This window comes from Danio rerio, chromosome 23 (assembly GCF_049306965.1).
Source record: "Danio rerio strain Tuebingen ecotype United States chromosome 23, GRCz12tu, whole genome shotgun sequence".
Taxonomy (NCBI): domain Eukaryota; kingdom Metazoa; phylum Chordata; class Actinopteri; order Cypriniformes; family Danionidae; genus Danio; species Danio rerio.
The window spans coordinates 31,584,381-31,607,241 of NC_133198.1; the positions used below are offsets into that span (position 1 = coordinate 31,584,381).

Sequence of the window (22,861 nt, forward strand, 5' to 3'; positions counted from 1 at the left end):
ACGCCTAGATGATGAAAACTACAAAACTGAAATGCACCAGAATGAGATGTCAGCGCAGAGTTACACCTACATTAAAGGTCACTGCTTCTTTTGACTTTCAATTAGTGACCTTTAAATGAGAAAGGTGGACATGGATGTTATCATTGAGATCGATAACTGACCCACATTAAAATGTGGACAAACAAAATCTAGCCCATTTGCTCTGAACTAAAGCTCCATCCCTCTCTCTTTATTTCTGTGCTTGTGTTGCAGTTTTAGAGGATCGCTGCTTTTGTTTTGTTATTAAGTTGTTGGGACTGCAGTACCAAGCCATCTTGGAAAGATAGGCTGAAGTCAAAATAGCTAAATAGGGAGTTTATTTTAGCTCTGCTTTGCCAGCAGCTTGTTATCTCTCACTGGCCAGCTGATCTACAGTCCAGGTGTCTGAGCTGGCATCATTTCTTGTCTTTGTTTCGCTTCCAAACAGTGTAATCATACTATCACAAACATTGGTTTTGTTTAAAAAAAAAACAGGGTTATAGGGTTAAGGCTAATAGGGATGTGGGGTTTTGCCTTCACTTTGGGAGAAAATGTTCTGATGAGAATCATAAAAATCTTAATGTAACACTTTATTTGAAGGTGGTGTTTATAAAACAATGACACTTTTATAATCATGATTCATGACACATCACATGTCATAGGTTTAAATGAAATTTTATGCATGCTTTTGTGATTCACTTAATTATGTCATTTTAAATCCAAAGATGACATTGCATGAGATATCTTTATGGCAACTTGGCATAAACAAATACATCATAACCCCCAGCCCCAGCCATATCACCCTGCAGCCCAAGACTCACTAAAGGTTAGCAGCGCTGAGCCTGGTCAGTACCTGGGTGGGAGACCACATGGAAAAACTAGGTTGTTACTGGAAATGGTGTTAGTGAGGCCAGCAGGGGGCACTCAATCTGCGGTCTGCGTGAGTCCTAAAACCCCAATAAAGTGAAGAGGACACTATACTGTCAGTGAGCGCTGTCTTATGATGAGACAGTAAACCGAGGTCCTGACTCTCTGTGGTCATTAAAAATCACATGGCACTTCTCGTAAAGTAGGTGTGTAACCCCAGTGTCCTGGCCAAATTCCCACCATCGGCCTTTATGATCATGGCCTCCCAATCATCCCCATTTACCGAATTAGCTTTATCACTGTCTCTCCACTCCCCCTATAGCTGGTGTGTGGTGAGCGCACTGGTGCCATTGTCCTTTGGCTGTTGTTGCATCATCCAAGTGGATGCTGCTTACTGGTGGTGGTGTGGAGAGACCCTCTTCAGGATTGTGAAGCGCTTTGGGTGTATGACCATACACGATAAATATGCTATATAAATACACATTACTTACTACCTACTTACTAACTGTTAGTGTCTTTGTCATAACAAATTGACATTACCAAGACTTCAAAGCTTGTCATAAATCTGTCATAAACATGATTGCGATGAGGCCATTGCAGTTGTGTCATGAATATTTCTGTGATCTGTTTTTTTTTTCAGTGGAACAAACTGAATTTGTCATTAAAATATCTTTTTGTCAAATTCTCAAATTATTTTACATTTATTATGTATGATTATGGTTATAGAACTATATTGAGTCTAAGAGAAATGTAATCATACTATACAATTTTTCGAAAGAAATCTTTTTTAGAAACGTATTTTACCTATGTTGAAAATCATCTTTCGTAAGCAGTTTGGACCGAACTGTGTGTAGGTATAGTTTATCCATCCAGTCATATTGGAGTGATATAAACACAACAAGTCTCTGTTTTAAATTTACTAATGTTAAAATAGGACCCAAAACCATTTGAATTTGAGGCCCATAGCAACATGACGTAGGAGTGCAGTTTCCCTGCCCCCCAAATTGATTGACTGGTGCCATGTCTTCATTATAGCATGTATAAACATGTCCACAGAACATTTGCAAAAAAAAAAAAAAAACTGATTAAAACATATGGTACAACTCTCTGTAATTAGCTGTAACTCAATAATTAATTTAACGTTAAAATAACGTTTTTAAAACAGTGCATGTTTTTAATAAAGACGGTAAAATCATTATGTATTTCTTAACGACTATAATCACCACGGCAGCATGGTATCAGTAACCGGTAATATATGTGTATGTACTGCAAAATGCATTTATGTGTGACTTATCATTTCAGAAAGACTTGAAGAGACTCCACCACAAATACATCAAATAAACTTACTTATTTCAGCTTCATCTATGTCTGTCTCTATCACTGACGGCTGTTTATCTGACGAAAGACATGTGAAGCAGACATGCATGTCGGAGCAGTGGGCAGTTTATTTGGATTTAAAGGCACAGACAACAAAAACAGCTACAGACCCCAAAATGGGGAGATTCTACATTATATAATAAATAATCTGATGGGTATTTTGAGCTGAAACTTTCCAGACACATTCTGGAGACACCAAAGTCTTATCTTATATCTTGTAAAAGAGGTAAAATATGTGCTCTTTAAATAAATGAATACAAAATAATAGAAAACAATAGTACCAACCAAGGCAACACTTTGTGATGAGCCTGCTTTTTTATTGCCAGAATTCTAAATTTTTGTTTTTGCAAAAACATTAAAACCACTAATAAATACTTTTGAGGAAAATCCTCTATAAAAATACACATTCACAAATTGGATAAGTAATATCTTAATTAAAATCTAACAATGTCAAAAAGTGTCTGTAGGGCTTTGAGTTCATTGTAGGGTGTTGTAATTAACTTGTAATTAAGGAATGATAATCGTATATGTATAATCTGTGTATGTGTGTGCATGATTCTAAGTGTTCATGTGCATGTTTTTCAGTGTGAATTGCTTTAAACTAAAGTATTTCTTTTTTCCCCCTGCTGACTCGATGAACAGACAAAATAAGAGACTGTAAGTATATCTGGCATGTATATTGTGGTTTTCATGTACTGACTTTATTGCACTAACATTTCCCAGACTTAATCTAATAACGGAAGACAGCCTTCAGCAACAGCCCGATCAACTGAGAAATTTGTTTGTTATATTCAGAAGTGTGGGAATAATTTAGAAAAATTGAAGGGTGCATTAAGGCATGAGTCTTTTAAAAATTAATGATCTTTTGTTAATGGGTGACTGGCGACCAAACCTCCAGTCATACTGGTTAATGGTCCATAAGATGGTCCATCATCAGGGATTGCTGGATATTTTCAACAGTCTTTTTTAAATTTATTTTTTATTACATCCTTATTACTCTCAACTAGACCCTGAACCACCAGTGCTGTTAGATAGATTGATTAAACAAGATGCAAATGAATGAACAAAAGCAATAAATGAACAATCGATCAATCGATCAATTGATTAATCGAAGGAATGTCAGGCAAACATAATGAATGAATAAACGAACGATTGAATGAATGAATGAATAAATGTCAGGAAAAAATGAATGAATGAATGAATGAATGAATGACCGAATGAATGAATGATAAACATGCATTAATGCCAGGCAAACATAAATGAATGAATGAATGAATGAATGAATGAATGTCAGGCAAAAATAATAAATGAACGAACAGATGAATGAATGAATGAATGAATGAATGAATGAATGAATGAATGAATGAATGAATGAATGAATGAATGATAAACATGAATGAATGTCAGGTAAACATGAATGGGTGAATGAATGAGCAAATGAAATAATAATCGGCAGATATATAGAATGCAATTAATGGAATAGAATAACATAATGAATGAATGAATGAATGTCAAGCAAGAATGAATGAATGAATGACAACATAATGAAAAAATGAATGAATAAATTAATTAATTAATCATTAAATACATGAATGAATGAATGAATGAATGAATGAATGAATGAATGAATGATAAAAATGAATGAATGTCAGGCAAACATGAATGGGTGAATGAATGAGCAAATGAAATAATAATCGGCAGATATATAGAATGCAATTAATGTAATAGAATAACATAATGAATGAATGAATGAATGAATGAATGTCAAGCAAGAATGAATGAATGAATGACAACATAATGAAAAAATGAATAAATAAATTAATTAATTAATCAATAAATACATGAATGAATGAATGAATGAATTAATGAATGGATCATATACAAACAATAGATTAATGAATAAATAAAATAAATAATTACAGACAGAAAATTTCTAGAATGACAGGATGAGTTAATGAATGTACAACAGACACTTAAAAAGAAAAAAGAATAATAAGAAGATGGAAAAGAATGATGGATGGTTGGATGGATGGAATACAGACTTACTTGAAGAGTTAATGAATGACAAACAAAGAAAGACAGACAGAATGATAAATAATAAAGAAAGACAATGAATGAATAAATGAACGAATGAATAATTACACAAGTAAATAAGCAAACGAAAAAAACATGCCAGGCAAATATAATGAATAAATACACCAATTAGTCAATGAATGAATGAACAATTTAACGAATGTCAGGCAAACATATAACAAAAGAAAGAAAGAAAGAAAGAATGAAAAGCCTAGACAGATGTGCCCTCTCTGCACTGAAGCAAATTGAAGGTTGTTTGAAATCCCACAAACCTTTGTTTCTAAGTCTAATGAATGATGTGGAAAGCGTGAGCACTCTCTCTAACCATTCCAGGACATCAGTGTTGTTATCTGTCTAGAATAAGCACTTGTTTATTGCCTCAGTGGCTCTGTCTGTAGATTACATCACTAATCGTTTACGCTCTTGCTGTCTTCCTCTTTTATTCATTCCTCTAGTCTCAATTTCTCCCTGCCCTCCAATGCTTTCCTAGGCTGTTCATCCGTAAAACAACCCACACTTAGAGAACATCTTGGGCTCACCTAATCTCCATGTATTACCTACTCACTCTTTACTGCACTCTTCATTTCTCTCGAGAGTTTCTAATGGATGATATTCGTTTATCTGTTGGAACAAATCAGGTGTTTGAGTTGTGGAAATTCAGGGACTCTTGCTTTAAATTCTTGATGAGGTTTAGAGGGAAACTCAAATCTGTGGTGGTTTGTTGTTGTTGAGTTGTTATACAGTTTCTTTTTGTCGCCATGCATTAAATGTATTCAATTTTTCTGTCAACCCTTCAAAAACCGGTTCTGTTTTTCAAAGATTTACACTTCAAGGTCCACTTTTAGTGGCCCACTTAATCACAATTAATGAATTTACATCTCGATACCCTGAAAAAATGAAAGCAGTTATTATATTGATTATTATTATTATATATTGTTGTCTAAAAAAGTCTTATTTTTAAATATGCAAATGAGGAGTTATTTAATAATATAAATGTAAGGTTTTTACAGAAAAGATTTTTTGAATATTTTATTTTTATTATTAGATTTTTTTTTTACTTTTAGTGACTCAGAAAATACTGAGATCAGCAAACAACAAAAATAATAATAATCTTTTATTTATTTATTTATTTATTTCAAGAAACTATAATGCAACTTAGAATACAGTAAAAAGAACAGTTATTTTACACAATATTCACATTAGAGACAGGAGAGCAACGCCAAAAAAGTGCATTAAAATATATAGAATTAAAAAAAATAATGCAATAGGAAAAGATTAAAAAAATTCAAGTAGCATAAAAGATCTGATCATATTTACTCAAAAAAGCATTATCAATTAATTTAAGTGATTTAATTAAATGTTCTATTTCACATAAGAAGTCTATAAAAATAGATTTTTTTGTAAGGAACCTCTGTTTGTGAAAGTAAAAGTATAAGAACAGTCACGGCGGCTAATAGTGACTTGTTTTGGTTTTCAAAATAACAAATAACATCCTTAAGGTGCAAAATAACACTCATAACAGCCTTGGAAAAGCAATATGAACTTAATCAATCCAAAGCAATGATGATACATCGCATAAAAAACAAGTGACAAATGTCTTCACACTCATTCTTACAAAAGCTGCAAATATCAGTAACAATACAATATTTGTAAAAAGTACATTAAATTTGAAGTGCACTCCTTTTATTTTATTATATAGGAATACAAAGTTTAAATGGTAATAACCATGTTTTCCTCCATTGAATGTTAACAATTATATAACCCCCAAAATAACTTTCCTCTATTGAGTTTTGTGACTGGGACAATTGACATATGAATTTATTATTGATTTTTTATTTTTTTTTTAACTAAGAATTGATTTTCCTCCTACGCATAACTGTGACAATTGTTTGGAACCTGCCAAAAAACTAAGAGCTGCTTTCATCAGTAATCCACCCTAGCCTTTATAATAAACTTTAATAATAATTATTGTATTTGGTAGAATACAATATTTTATGTAAGTATATAAGAACTATCCCTCTTAAAAAAACATTTAGAATGTAGATTTGAATAAAAATCTAAAAGTGTAATAACCAGAATAAAAATCTAAAAGTGTTTTTGTGACAAATGTTTGACCAATCTGCAAAAATAAGTATAGTAATTGAAATCTACTGACACAAATTAATGAGATAAGACTAAAAAGGATTTAAATGTGATTTAAAAATATATATATTCTTTGCATTAAAAAGAAAAATTGACACATTTTAAATAGCAAAAAGCCCCAAATCTGTTTTAATTAGTTCTAATTAGCAGGTGCATGAAATAGGTCCTTACAGGGGGCTCATTACTGCTTATTGCGCAACCGAGACCTTCCAGTCTTCCCTCAGTTCAGAACACTGTTGTGATTACAGCAGGTCAGCAGAGAGGCTGCCTAACTACTGTGACTAATATGCCTTCCACATCCACATCTGAAGCTAACTTATTATGTGAGAAGAGATGTCTCCAATTTTGAGGGTGTTGCTTTGCTAACTTCACAGCTCACAGGAAGGCTCTGTGTAATTGATTGTTTGATGTGTGATTGTGTGCAGTGAAAAGCCCCCCGGTGATTACGGCCCAGCCGAAATCTGTCACCACCTTTTCGGCTGATGACATCACGCTCACCTGTGATGCCACTGGGAATCCCCCTCCCACGTTAGTATTCATAACAGCACAGTTACACCAGTTATTTGTATTTTGAACTGTATTCTTGTATGATCCACTGTTACAGCACACTATAATAGTAACCAGTATCTAGATACACTAAACATAATGCATTATATTACATCATTTACATCTATTGTTGTGTTTTCTGTTGAAGACTGTTAGCTACAAGGTGTATATGCTATGAAAGAGTATGTGTGACTTATAAATGTAATGAATATATTCAATATAGAAGCACTAAATCAAAATGGTTCACTTTGTAAATGTAGTTGCCTGCAAAACCTATTTAAAATGATTTATTATTTCACTGATTTAATAAATCTGAATTTTCAGCATCATTACTCCAGTCATCAGGTTAATCTCATCATTCAGAAATCATTTTACAAGTCGAGTTGCTGCTAAAGATACTTTACTTATTTATATACACAATATCTTTATGTAAACTGTGCGGTCTAAAAATTGCTGGGTTGTCTGTATTTTCAGTACTCTTTTGAAGTCAAAATTATTCGCCCTCCTGTGAATTTTTGTTTCTATTTCAATTATTTCTCAAGTGATGTTTAACAGAGCAGGGAATTTTTCATAGTATGTCAAATAATATTTTTTTTTCTGTAGAAAGTCTTATTTGTTTTATTTCAGCTAGAATAAAAGAAGTTTTTACTTTTAAATTTATTTTAATGTTAATATTATTAGCTTGCTTAAGCAATATAACAACTAGTAAAGTATTAAGTACTGTCATCATACAAAGACAAAAGCAAATGGCTCTTAGAAATTTGTGATTAAAAATATTATGTTCAAAATATGTGTAAATTTCTCTCAGTTAAATGGAATTTCAAGGGTTCTTGTTACAAATCCTTGTTGAGGTTTAAAGGCAAACCCAAGTCTTTTTAAATGCAGTTTGTTTTTGTTGCCATGCATTACATTTATTACAAATTTACTTTTCAAAAACTGGTTCTGTTTCAAAGATTTACACATCAAGGTCCTGTTTTAGTGGTTTCTTTAATCACAATTAATGAATGAATCTCGATACCCTGAAAAAAAATTAAAGTTATTATGTTTAATATTAATGCTATATAATGTTGTCCATTAAAGTGCTATTTTTAAATATGCAAATGAGGAATTATTTAATTAAATTTGTGAAAAGTTTTATACATTTCTAGCACAAAAAATTACATTGATTAATTTCAAAATAAAAATTGTTTTTTAATGCATCAAAGTGAAAAGTTTTTACAGAAAATATATAATAATAATAATGGCTAATAATAATAATAATAATAATAATAATAATAATAATAATGATAATAATTGGTAGAATAAATTATTTTATGTAATTACATATAAACTAATCCCTCTTTAATAACCTTTAGAATGTAGTTTATAAAAGAATGAAGAAATTTTGTGCATTTATTTTGACAAATGTTTGACCAATCTGCAAAACTAAGCATAGTAATTGAAATCTACTTACACAGATTAATAAGATATGACTAAAAAAGGATTTAAATGTGATTTTAAAAATATTTTCTTTGTATTAAAATGAAAAATGGACACATTTTGAAATGGCAAAAAAACCCAAATATTTTTTTAATTAGTTCAAATTAACAGGTTCATGAAATAGGTCCTTACAAGAGGTCCTCTTAGCACCCTTAAGACTTTTCCTCTTGATTGGCTACAGAACAAACTGCTGTTGTCCTATGACTTGACTAATAAACCTTACTTGCCTAATTACCCTATTTAAGGCTTTAAATTTCACTTTAAACTGGATGCTAGTATCTTGCAAAATGACTAGCAAAGTATTAAGTACTGTCATCATGGCAAAGACAAAAGCAATTGGCTATTAGACATTAGTGAATCAAATGATTATGTTTAAAATATGTGTAGAAACAAATTCTCTGTGTTAAAGAGGAATTGGGTAATAATTTTAAAAAGATTTACAACTTTACCTGCTAATAATTTTGACTTCAACTATATACAGCATATGTAAAGGAGGCAGGGGCGTAGCAACCAGGGGGGTGGGGGGGGGGTCGGTTCGAAGGGGATAAGTCCCCCTCACTTTTAGAAACAGACTGTTTAGAAGCAGGTGATTGAGAATGTAAACTTGTGGATTTCATACAGCTGTCCCCCCTCACTTTTTGGCCCATGGAAGCCAGCTAGTGAAGTGCTATGTAGGTAAACCTCACTCCTCTGACCTACTCTCTGAAGGTGCTCTAGCGACAGATGGTAAGAACCATAGTCTTTAGCTTCTTTGTTAGAGAATCGCCGATCCGATCACAGCTCAGAACGAGATGGGTGCAGTAGGATCAGTGGGTTACAAATAGGGGCTCGTCCGGGATGGGAGTGAGCTTTAGGGGGGTAAGTATAACAGAGGCCAGCTAGCGAAGTACTATGCAGGTAAACCTCACTCCTCTGACCTCTAAAGATGCTCTAGAAAAAGACGCTAGGGGCCATGACCTTAAGACTTCTTGTTAGAGCAACTGACTCCCGTATAAAGTATCGCCGGTTTGATCCCAGCTCGAAACAGGATTGGTGCAGTAGGACAAATGGGTTACATATAGGTAATTTTATTTAGAATGTAATTGTTGTCTATCATGTACACAATGACTCTCTGCTTTATTCCTGCGCTGTTACCAGGTTCCGCTGGGTGAAAGATGGTGTGGAGTTTGACCCCTCTAAAGACCCTGACCTCTCTGTATCCCGAGATTCTGGCACTTTTTCACTGACTGCCAAAGATGGACCCATCCACCAGTACCAGGGCAGATACAACTGCTATGCCTCTAACGAGCTCGGCACGGCGGTGTCTAATGAGGCTCGCATCGTCACAGAGAGTAAGTCACTTATTACCACAGCACACTCAGGATTGGCTGTTTGATATCTGTGACTTTACCACATGTGGAGAGTTTTCTGTAGAGAGAATCTGGTGCACAGCAGATAACAACCCCAAATCAGGCCCCCCGTCCCCTGTTGAGTCACAAGCGCAAAAATGTCATTTAGACGAAAATTACAGCTCATTGTGTGTGCCAGTCACGCTTGGCAGTTCGAGGAATTCCTGAACGAATAAAAATCCCAGATCGTTTGCCAATTAGCAATCAAACACCCCAGCAAAAATCAACAACACAACAGTCGCTTGCCTCACTATCTTAGGATCTACCTGTCTACCCTACTGTGTCTCGACCTCTCTGGCAGTTTCCCTGACAACGGTTACCTCAGAAACCGGGTGTGAGTGGTGTAAGTGTGCCAGCAGGGACGGGCACTCCTGGGTTTAATGCGTGCTGGAAGTCAGAGTACTCCGCGGGAGCTGGGCTAACAATAGCACACATATTATGAGCTACACACACACAGCTGGTGTAGGCCATATTAATATGTATGCCACCACACACCTATTGCGTATCAGTTCTAGCCAAGACATGGTGGACTAGATAAGGTTTTTAATCGCGGTTCATTTGTTTTGTCAGCTGTGCAGAGTATAATTACATGCTAGCAATTAACACACTCCAGATTCTCAGGCTGAAATGTATGAAAAAGTCTTGGTGGTGGTGGATGAGAAAATTCCATGTGTAAAGCACTTTGAGTGTCTATAAAGAACGATATAAATGTAAGGAATTATTATTATTATTATTAATATTATTATTATTATTATTTAGTAGGAATTTTGGTCCTCTCATCTTTGCAGAATTGTTTTACCTTTTTAAAAAAATGGCCTTTTAAGGTCATGCAACAGGATCTCACTTGGATTCAGTTCGGAGCTATGACTTGGCCACTGCAAGCTCGTATCTATCTATCTATCTATCTATCTATCTATCTATCTATCTATCTATCTATCTATCTGTCTGTCTGTCTGTCTGTCTGTCTGTCTGTCTGTCTGTCTGTCTGTCTGTCTGTCTGTCTGTCTGTCTGTCTGTCTGTCGTTCTATCGTTCTATCGTTCTATCTATTGTTCTATCAATCATTCTATGCATCCATCCATCTATCCATGTCTGTCTGTCTGTCTGTCTGTCTGTCTATCTATCGTTCTATCTATTGTTCTATCAATCATTCTATGCATCCATCCATCTATCCATGTCTGTCTGTCTGTCTGTCTACATGTGTGTGTGTGTGTTTATCTGTTTGTTGCTTTATTTGCCTGTCTTTCTGTCTAGCTAGCTATCTGTGAATTCGAAATTCTAAAGTTTTGTGGAAAAAGTTATTTTAAATGCTCTGGTCCACATTGAAAAATACAATTTAAACCAATTAAGTTGCACTACATTAGTTGAGTAAATGATTTAGTAGATTTTTTTTTAAAACAGAAACTATTATTTTTATTCAGCTAGCGCGCATTATAAGAAAATGTGTCATTTAGATATTTATAATGTTACAAAAAAGTGTTTAATACACAATAATCCTTTTAAATGTACCAAATCAGCATATAGAAATTATTTCTTGATCTGGCAAGCACCACAGAAACAAATTCAGCTTTGCCATTATAGAAAATAAACACACTTTAATAATTTTATATTCAAATATTTACTATAATAATAAACAATAATATTATTTGTACTGTATTTTTAAGATACTCTGAAACATTTTAAAATATCTTACTGTTCCCAAAGTATTAAATGAATGTGATGTAGATTGAATTGCTTCTCTCTTTCAGACACTCCCACTCTACAGAAGGAAAAGATCATTACAAAGAAGGTGGAGGAAGGAGAGAGTGTGGTGCTTCCCTGTAATCCTCCTAACGGCACTGTAGCTCCGGTCATCCACTGGATGGATAAGAGTTAGTCTATTTTTACTTTCTCCTGCTTTATTATGTTAAACATGAACTGCCTCTCAACATTGTCTATATTTCTGCTGTCTCTCTTTCAGAGCTGCGGCACATTCAGCAAAATGAGCGTGTGATTCAGGGTCGTGACGGGAACCTGTACTTCTCTCATGCAACTGTGGCAGACAGTAGAGATGATTACACCTGCAACATTCAGTTCCCCAGCGCACGCGTCATCAAGCTCAAGGAGCCAATCAAACTCACTGTTTTTTCCTGTAAGCATCTATCTATGTATCTATCTATCTATCTATCTATCTATCTATCTATCTATCTATCTATCTATCTATCTATCTATCTATCTATCTATCTATCTATCTATCTATCTATCTATCTATCTATCTATCTATCTATCTATCTATCTATCTATCTATCTATCTATCTATCTATCTATCTATCTGGCTGTCTGTCTATTATGTTTTCTCACCTACAGTTTTGTGAAAAAGCTTTTATATGTAAAAGTGTTTGCTCTCTACGTCTAATAACTGGTTGGCCCACCACAAAAAACTTACAATGAGTCTGTTACAGCTCTGTGGAGGAGTTTTAGTCCTCTCATCTTTGCAGAATTGTTTTACCCTCTTTGAAAAACTGCCTTTTTAAAATCATGCCACAGCATCTCAATTGGGTTCAGGTCAAGACTATGACTTGGCCACTCCAAAGTCTTCATTTTGGATTTCATTAGCCATTCAGAAGTGGACTTGCTGGTCTGCTTTATATCATTTTTTTCTGCTGCAGAACGCAAGTTCGCTTCAGCTTGAGGTCACCAACAGGTGGCTGGACATTCTCCTTCAAGATATTTTGGTACACTGGTTTTCGTACATTCATTTATCACATCAAGTCTTCCAGGTCTGAATCAGCAAAACAGCCTCAGACCATTACACTGCCACGTTTTACTGTTGGTATGTTTTTCTTTTTCTGAAACATGCTACTTTTACTCAAAATGGGGGACAAACCTTCCACAAAGTTCAACTTTTGTCTCATCACTGCATCCTTTAATATTGTTAAATTATTATATTGTTGTTGTTTTATCCAGTATTTTGACATGCCTGTTATTCAGCAATGTTTAATATTTACAGTAATTTTACTTTTTAGATAAGATTGCAATGATTATTGTTCATTTCATACCGAGCCTTTAATTATCATTTATAAGGGATTTTATAAATCATAAATAGTCCTAACTTTAGATTAGGTCACAAAGCTGTATGAAGTTGAGTTAATAAAGCATTTGTTAACATACAAAGTAACCATTAATATATGCCTGAAAAATCAGATGTATAAACGTTGATTTCAATAGTTTATTAATCATTTACTAACTCATTCTGAATGATGTTAAAAACCTCCAACTACTCTTAAATACAAATGGTTTGTCAATAATGCAATACTTCATTTAGTAATGAACAATAAATCATTAACAAAGTATGAAAGTACAATTATTAAGCACTTTATAAATGTGATTGTACTGTAAGTCAAGAATACAGCATTTGTAGCTGCAGGTATAAACAGCTTACTGATGTTTATTAATGTAGAGTTATTGCTTTACAAATAATGAATTCACTAGATGCTAATGCTTAATAAATGGTCCATAGTGTGTAGTTATTATAAAATGTTACCCATTATTATTCTTCTTCAACAGCCACTTACTGGAGCAGTTATTGTTTATCATGCTCTCTCCTCAGTTCCCTCAGTATCTCTGTTTTTGTATCTGCAGCAAACTCAGTGGTGCGGAACAGAAGGCCACAGATGATGCGTCCCACTGGCCCCAGCAGCTCCTACCTGGTACTCAGCGGACAAAACCTGGAGCTGGAGTGCATCGTTCAGGGCCTGTAGGTCAAACTAACGCCAGACCCAAAGTTGTGCTTATTTTAAAAGTCTCTTATTTGTTTATGTACTATTCTTTTTCTTTAACTAGTCCCTCTCCCAGTATCCAGTGGATCAGGAAAGATGGAGTCCTGTCTGAGTCACGCACCACCAAAGATAGCAATGACAGAGTTCTGCGCTTTCAAAATATCTCAGAGACTGACGGTGGCGAGTACCAGTGTACGGCAACCAATCCACAGGGCATGAGCACTCACACCTACAGAGTCACGGTGGAAGGTAGGGTATTCTTCACACTGTCGGATCACTTCCTCTGCACATTTACATTTAGATACAGGGCATGAACGCAAAATTAAACTTCAGTAGTTACAGAGTTACGACGTCAGCTTTGCAATGTATGATTACTTATTGCTTGATAGAAGCTTATTGGTTACTTTGCTTGGCAGAGACTTTCTGTGATTGGTTGTTTGTGTTTTGTGGTGATCCAGCTGCTCCGTATTGGATTAAAGAACCAAAGAGCCAACTGTACGCCCCAGGAGAGACTGTCAAACTGGAATGTAAGGCTGATGGCATTCCCAAACCTGAGGTCACCTGGAGCATCAATGGCATTCTACTTTCTGGTAACTAACTTATTGTCAATACAATCCATGCAGTAGGGTCTTCTCACACATGGCAGGTTTGGTTCAATTGATTTTATTTATTTGAATAAGTGTGGAGCGGCGCGGTGGCGAATATATATATATATATATATATATATATATATATATATATATATATATATATATATATATATATATATATATATATATATATATATATATATATATATATATATATATATATATAAAGCATAATATGATCCATTTAAACAAATCATAGACATATAGATATGTTTGTGAATTACAGTTTTAGTGTATATTTTGCATACAGATGTTGAATAATTTTTCTCTGTTCACTTGAGATATGAGACATTGATTTACAGTCTTGGATCGACATACTGAGGTGTCATTTTGCTGTCATAGATATTGATCCAGACCCCCGACGCAGCGTGAAACATGGCGTTCTCACTCTGAAGAATGTGGAACTCAGCGACACTGCGGTTTTTCAGTGTAAAGCAGCCAGTAAACATGGATCTGTCCTCATCAATGCCTATGTCTATGTTATAGGTAAGGACATTTAATAAAGTAAATAAATATATATTTTTGTTGTGGTGTTTACTAAAGCATCATTCAGTGATTAAAATATCAAAGACTTGAAACACCCTTGAAACAGTAGTATTCAGCGCCCTCCATTAATATTATCGCCCTTGGTACATTTGTGCAAAGTCTGTGAAAAAAAACGTCTGTGTCGTTGACCCTTTTGATATTTTGCTTAAACTATTAACAAAAAGGCTTTGTGTGCCAATGTTCCAATGTGCCAATATGCACCCTGATGACCTCACAATATAGAGAACCTTGTGAGGTCATCAGGGTGCATATTCATTATGGGTAGTACAACGTATTGCCATTAGAGTCAGCAGCATGACACGCAAGTAAGTAAAAGTCCGTAGTAAATGCACACCTTGATCTGATGCGGAAGACAACCAAACATTTTGATGTCCTGTACAGCACCCAAAAGAGTTCTTGAAGCTTTGTATGAGCCACTGAAGTCACATGGGATGTTTTAAAAGTATTTTAGGTTCTTATTCTGGAGTGTAAAATCCGATGATTGCTGTCTAAAGAGAATGAGAGAGCTCTCTGATTTCATCTAAAATATCTTAACTTGTGTCCCGAAGATGAAGACCTCAGGGGATTGGAATGACATGAGGGTGTGTAACCTGGGTGACAAGAAAAAGGAAATTGTTTAACTAGTGTTGGGCAGTAGCGTCACTACAAGTAGTGACGCTACTAGTTTAACTACATTTCTCGTTAGCGTGGTGGTAGCATCACGACTTTCTTAATCAAATAGCTTTTCAGCAGCGAAACTATTATTTTAAGCAAGTAGCGCTGTAGCGTCCACACAAGTTACATTTGCTGATCGTGACCTCTAGAAGTTAAAACGCAATAACATTAATTCTGATGCTGTGCTCTAAAAATACTTGATTAATTCATAATAAGTACTATAGTAAGTGTGTGTGCGTGTGCGTGCGCGTGCGTGCGTGCGCGTGCGCGTGCGTGCGCGTGCGTGCGTGCGTGCGTGTGTGTGTGTGTGTGTGTATGTTTACTGTAGTGGAAAACTGTTAATTTTTACCAGTACCATTAATTACTATTAGTTTATGATAGTTACTAATGATACTACAGTATGTAGTGTTATTCATTAATGAAGAGTTGTGAATATATATACAATATAATGCTCATAATATAATGCTTTTATAATGCTTTTAAATGTGTAACACTTGGTTTTATTGTTTTGTTTTTGCTGTTATATACTATAATGTTTCTGTTTATTTCAACATATTATTTGCAGTAAATAATTAAACTGAACAATTATGCTTCACATGTTTTATTGACAGTTTTATTGAGCACTAAGACATGATTGACTTGGATTTAAGTTGCTCCGATTTAAAAATGAAACGTAAAAAAAATAGCTTAGATGTAGCTAAGCTACTTTTGCCATGTAGCTTTTAGCTTAGCTTGCTACATTTCCCAGAGGGAAGCTTTTAGTGTGGTTATGCTACATTTGAAGTAGAGTAGCTAATAGCTTAGCTCCCTACATTTCTCTAGTAGCTTGCCCAACACGGTTTAAACATGATCTACTATTTCATATGCATGCAGTAGAAACACATAAGTTATCATACCTGTCAACTCTCCCGCTTTTCCTGGGATTCTCCCGTATTTTACAGTTCTATCCCCCTATCATCCCGTAAAGGTATTTTCTCGTATTTCTCCTGTATTTTCAGTCTTTCTCTAAAGGGTGGCAAATAAACATTAAAGAGTCGAGCCTCCCATATGCAACCCATACCGCCGAATCACCAGGGGCCGCCCCTTGCTCTTAAATGCGAGTCTCTACTCTGCTAAAAGTGATAAATAGACAGTTTCCCAAACGATATTCGTGATTTGAAGCGAAGAAAAAGTCTGAGTTTTGGGTGCGTTTAAACAGATATACACATAATTAATAATAATAATGATATCTAAAGATGTTGATCTTGGTGTTTTTTTTTTTTTAAACACAAATAATTTCATCCTAAATGAGCATAAACAGTTAGGAAAGCAGTCAAATGCTTTCATTATAACGTTAGATGTGTGCATTTTTAAAGTGACACCTGTTATTTAATGTAATAAAAAAAAAAAATCTAAATAAATCATTCATTCATTGCTCTTTAATCAGAATGTGTATGGTATACAGTGAAGAAACGGCTATTGAGATTTGATAACTTATTTCTATTTCTTTATAGTAGCTATTAATTTTCATAAGCTGAACTAATTGCTGTTAATGTATACTATTTATTTTTTATTTTGTAAATAATAATAAAACCTAATACTGAACATTTAACGGTTTATTTACAACGAAACGGCTCCAAATGAGCATATTTTGACAATGTTGACAGGTAGGCATAAGCCATATTTTCATTATCAGGACAATACTTAAGAAATGTCTGTAAACAGAAGTCCTAGAGTATTTGTGTCTGTCTTGTCACAAAACACTGTAAAGGGGACAATTCAACTGTACAAAAAAGTCACCAAGATCACAACAGATATTTTCAAAGGTTTTCAACAACAACAACAACAAAACTCAAGCAATTTGTTTTTCTTCACATTCATTTTTTGCTCATCTTCACCAATGGTGCCAATAATAGTGAAGGACACTGCACCTGCAACCACCCAGAACATAACTGCATTGCAGCACAGTGTTAAAAAATGTATGTGGAGAATGCTGAAAGTCAATATCGGTGTTTTTTATTCTGCTTCTCTAGAGCTGCCTCCTCAGATTCTGACAGAAGACGGCCTCATGTACTCCGTGGCAGAGGGACAGACCACTGAATTGGCTTGCGAGACCTTTGGATCTCCTCGGCCCAATGTCACATGGTGAGACAGACTGGATCCTGTAGGGAGTCCTTTCCTCACATGCCAGAACTGCTTCAGCCAGCTGTCCTGATTATTGCTGGGGGGAAGCTGCTTTGTGGGAAGTCTATTAGGGCACATGGGCAAAATCACACTCTATAGTCAGCATTTCTAAATATTGGTGTTGTTGAAATGCTGCGTCCATGTGAAGAGGGTAAAATGATTATTTTGTGTGTTCACAGGGAGGGAGAGTCCTGGGGCGCTCTTGTAGCCAATCAGAGGATGATTCAGCTATCTGACGGTTCTCTACAGATCAGTAACGCCTCGCTCAATGACAGTGGCCAGTACACCTGCACTGTCAACAACAGCAAAATAACCATCACCGCTGAGCTTGATGTACTCAGTGCGTATTTTATTTTTCAAGTATTTATTTATAATATTTTCATGCAGCCAACAAACTTATGTCTAGTTTTCCATCAAAATGTTTTTTTAACACCGCATTATATGTAGCATATTTTCATTATTAGTGGGGTTTACCTTTAAGCAAATCCACTATTATTATTCTCCATACTTATTATTCTTAATTTCGGACAAAATATTTGGTTCGTAACTAGTCTTGCAGTTTTTGCCCCAGACCCTTAAAGTGGCGTCAACTCATGCTGTTTTATCTGGAATGGTGTGCTATGACTTTTATAAGGGGATGTGGTTTTTTGGCCCTGTCTTAACAACGAGCTGAAAATTGATGCAACGTAGCGCCAAGTGTGAATTTAGTAGAAATATGGGATTTGGAGAGGTTAGCAGCCTTAGTAAAAACATACCCCGCAATGGGGTAAATGTTTTACCCCTGGGGTAGTAGGATGTCCCAAAATATTACACTGACTTATCATTGGCCACTGAAATCCATTCATTACATTGACTCCCATTATAAATGTCACACATCAATAACATTAAATAGCAGTGTCATACAGACTTAGGGCTGGACTTATTTGACATCTCATTTTGATAATGAAGCTCTTAAGCCACATCCCAAACCCATTTAAACACTCCTAATAACTGATCCCATAGACTACTATTATAACAGGCCTAGAAGCACCTCTTTGAATAGCAGTGTCAAAGTTCACTCTGTAACCACAACCATAACAACAAAACCAAGTACCCTAGCAACCATTTATCAACAGCTATATCTAAGCATCATAACATCGTAGAGACACATTGCTTGACTCTTTTAACTCATGCTAGCAGTGACTAGCTACATGCTGATAATGATTAGCCAAGTGCTATAACATGCTAGAAATGCTTGCTATGTATTACAATTTGATCAAAATGTATGTGAGGCTTGCCTAGTAACAACCCAGTCTACCCTAGGAACTGCCTAGCAACCATCCAGACTACCCTAGCAAACACCTAGCGACAGCGTAGTAATGTTTTAGCAGCTGCCTTTTGACCACTCATGACACCCTAGCAACGCCTTATCAACCACCTAGCAACCACTCAGACCACCATAGCAACCACTTAGGACACCATATCAATCACCTAGCAAAACCTTAGCAACCGCCTAGTGACCACTCATAACATTCTAGCAACCACCTAGCAACCACTCAGAACACCCGTGCAACCACCTAGCAACCAATTAAAATGCATTGTTTGTACCCCATCTATTTGCCACGGCAAACCCCACTCACATTTTCTTTAGGAATAGTACAACTCTAGTTATTATTATAATCACCCCATAAAATGTCTTTTTCTAAACAAAATGGGCAGTTATGCTTAAAACAAGAAAAAAATACATTTGTGTATGTGTATTTATATATATATATATATATATATATATATATATATATATATATATATATATATATATATATATATATATATATATATATATATATGTATGTATGTATATATGTATATATGTATGTGTGTGTGTGCATCTATCCATATGTATATACATTCACACGATATTTAGATATGTTTTATGAATAGAAATGTTGCCTCCTAGATAAGACAGTGATTGTGAAGCCTCCTCTGGCTCTGCGAATTCAGCGGGGGAAACCGGCAACCCTCACCTGCGAGTACCAGGTGGACTCCAGACAGGACCTCCCTCAAGTCCAGTGGAGGAAGAACACGCAGAAGCTTACAGAGTCCTCGGATTCAGACAAGTACGCTTCTTCAGCAGAACACTTCAACTAGGCTTAATATGAGCTGTATAATGTGATCTCATGAACATTATTATTAACCACAAATGAATGTATCTCAGGTACATGATAGATGAATCCACCCTCATAATACCTGAGGTGGAAGAAGAGGATGAAGGGACTTATACATGTGAAGTCATTACCACACTGGATATGGCTAAAGCTAGTGGCTCCATCACTATCGTCGGTAGGTAACTGACATATTCTGCCTGTTTTCTATAATAAAGCATCTTGGTATGGATCTATATACAGTAGCTCTCTCTGTGTTGCATTGTGGTGTTGTTATGTGACCTAGAGAAAGGACAAAAGGACATGTGTTGCTGTAGGGAGATTGAAGAAATAACCTTTAAAATCACACATGACTTGTTTTTACTAGCCTCTCACCCCCTTGTCCTCTTTGTCAACCAGACCGACCAGACCCTCCGAGCCTAATACAGATGACCGAACCCAAAGAACGTAGAGTCACTCTCAGCTGGACACCAGGAGCGGATCACAACAGCCCTGTGCTAGGTGCAGTATTATGTTCTTTTTGTGTTAATGCAACAGTTTAACTGTTCGCAGTCGATATTTGATGCATGTTCATTATTTGAACTGCCTATTGATTTTTTTTCTCACTCTCTAAATGTCACATGTTGAATTTGTGATGGTTCTCTGTAAAAAAAAAAAATGCTGGGTTCCACACAATCCCTTTATGTTGTCCCAACGCAAATCGATTGAGTTAACTCGAGGGTTTTTACTCTTTTAAGTTGATTGAACATAAAACAATTAAGTTGTCCCCCCAAAAACCCTCAATAATTGTGTTGTTTGAGTTAATTTTAAAGATGTTTGAACAAGAAGCAAATTTTTTTTGAGTGTAGAGCAAAGTGTGAAGATACAGTTTGGTTGCCGAAAAAATAAATAAATTGGGCACGTTTGTTAATGTGTCTCTTAAAGGTACAGTATGTAATTTTCTCAGCTAGAGAGCACATATTCTCAACAAACAAAAGTGTGGAATAATGGGAGTTGCGGTCGTCATTACAGCCTCCTGCAGGAATCTTGTTCATGGATGAGCTGAAGTTTTCAAAACTTATTATCATAGTAGTATAAGCAGAGTAAGGCTGTTAAAACTAATTGAGACCGCTGAAGCAATTCCGCAAAAGCAGCAACGCTTTTATTATGCCACAGTCTACCGCTTCCAGTTCTTCCAGTCGTGATCACATGGGAAAAATCACTGCTGTTTATTATACCAAGTGGAGTTTATTTATAAACTAATTTCGAGAGGATCATCATGTGTTTATGATTGCTTGCGGCTGGTCCCGCATTATCCAATTAATAATCAATCAGACGATTCCTAAACCACTATAAATTCCTCATTCCATAAGATGGGTGGCACTGTGGCCCAGTGGTTAACACATCACTGGTTTTAGTCCTTACCAAGCCAGCTGACAATTATGTGCAATTTTTACACATTCACCCCGTGCTCATGTTGGTTTCCTAATGGGTTTCTTGGTTTCCTCCCACCATCCAAAAACATACAACTTAAGTTAATTGAATAATCCAAATCGGCACTATAGACATGCTCCTAGTAAATAGTTATCTCTTAAGAGCAATCACTATCTGTTGATTAGCTACTACAGCAGGGGAGTTCTCCAGATTTACCTGAGCCTTAAACTCCCCTCTCGCCTTGCAAACGGTAGGGAGCCCAGGGCTTGAGGATCTTATGAGCTCAGGGCTCTCTCCCGGGACAGCATGCCAAACAAGCTTTTTAATCAATCATCAGCTAAGTGTGAACTCTTGAAATATATTTTAGGTTCTGTTATAATGCTGCTCTGTGCCATCTATATTATACAACATATTAAATTTCATTTGGTGTTTCTCTATTTTCTATAAAACTAAACCAGAAATCGAGGTTGTGTGACATCATTAGCCTGACCACACAAAATAAGGTCCATGTCACTAGTTAAAATTGCTTATTTCTCTAAATTTGAATATTCTTTGAAACATTTGGGATAATGCAAGTACATAAATCATCAAAATATAAACACTGTTATAGTATTTTTTTGGATACTTTAATGAAAACAATCTTACATATTGTGCCTTTATGTAGACATTTCAAAAATGTATAAAAGTTTTATTTTCATTCCAAGCTGCTCATACATGGCTATGAAAAGTGATTAATAGCAAATTATTTTTAATATTTAAACATGTTTTTTAAAATAATTATTAGCTTTCTATCAGTTCATGAACCACAGTTAAAAAAGAATTTATTCCATGGGATTCATGCAATATTGCATCAGCCCAAACTTAGGTAGCAAACCCAACTTTTGGGTTAAAATTTTAATTAAAAAAAATTTGTTGTGTTTGTTCATGTTAATTTATATTTGAGTTGAAATAACCCTGCACTTTTACAGTATACATTTAGTGCCCAAATACATTTTGGTGTCCAGACTATAAAAAATGCGTGACGTTTCCTTCTGTTTTGTGTGTCTTCCTTCATGTTTATTTTTCCTAGAATATTTGATTGAGTTTGAGGAGACGGGATCTGACAGAAAGGAATGGGAAGAGCTCAGCCGTGTGTCCGGCAGCAGTCAGCGAGCTACTCTTCCCCTAAAGCCCTTCATTTCTTACCATTTCCGAGTCATTGCCATTAATGAAATCGGCAAGAGTGACCCCAGCATGGTTACAGAGGCCTATTCCACACCAGCTGCTCGTAAGTAACACTAAAAAAGCAAGAAAGCGAAGCAAGAAAAAAGAAAGGGCTTGTACTGCTACTTTTGAATGCATTTGTTTTGTCTCTTCAATCGCTGTATGACACTTAGGATTTGTGTTTGTATCTTCTCTCAGTGTGTGGCTGACATGAAGTGACAGTTTTATTGCCATGTTAGAACGGCTTTGAACTAAATTATGATTTGTCCTCTACAGCTCCAGACAGCAACCCTGAAGGAGTGCGCAGTGATTCCGACGAGCCAGGCACCCTTGTCATCACGTGGAAGGTGTGTGCGCTATTCAGCATTTAGAGAAACCAGAAGTGATTCTGTCATCATGTATTCACCCTCATATTTTCTCATGTTTTTCTATGCCTGCATGTTT

General features: G+C 35.5%; 1 protein-coding gene across 8 annotated transcripts in view; it reads left to right on the plus strand.

The window, feature by feature from the left end:
• l1cama (L1 cell adhesion molecule, paralog a) overlaps positions 1-22,861 on the plus strand; it is a 102,555-nt gene that overhangs the window by 67,137 nt on the left and 12,557 nt on the right. For 4 of the 8 annotated variants that reach the window (NM_131361.2, XM_021469729.3, XM_073937995.1 and 1 more), the window contains 16 exon segments: positions 2,905-2,919; positions 6,903-7,005; positions 9,640-9,833; positions 11,638-11,760; positions 11,850-12,020; positions 13,511-13,625; positions 13,712-13,896; positions 14,106-14,237; positions 14,640-14,783; positions 17,510-17,621; positions 17,840-18,000; positions 19,597-19,756; positions 19,855-19,979; positions 20,201-20,302; positions 22,284-22,481; positions 22,694-22,764. In NM_131361.2, coding sequence (NP_571436.2) covers positions 2,905-2,919; positions 6,903-7,005; positions 9,640-9,833; positions 11,638-11,760; positions 11,850-12,020; positions 13,511-13,625; positions 13,712-13,896; positions 14,106-14,237; positions 14,640-14,783; positions 17,510-17,621; positions 17,840-18,000; positions 19,597-19,756; positions 19,855-19,979; positions 20,201-20,302; positions 22,284-22,481; positions 22,694-22,764 — 2,111 coding nt within the window. 8 annotated transcript variants of the gene reach the window in all.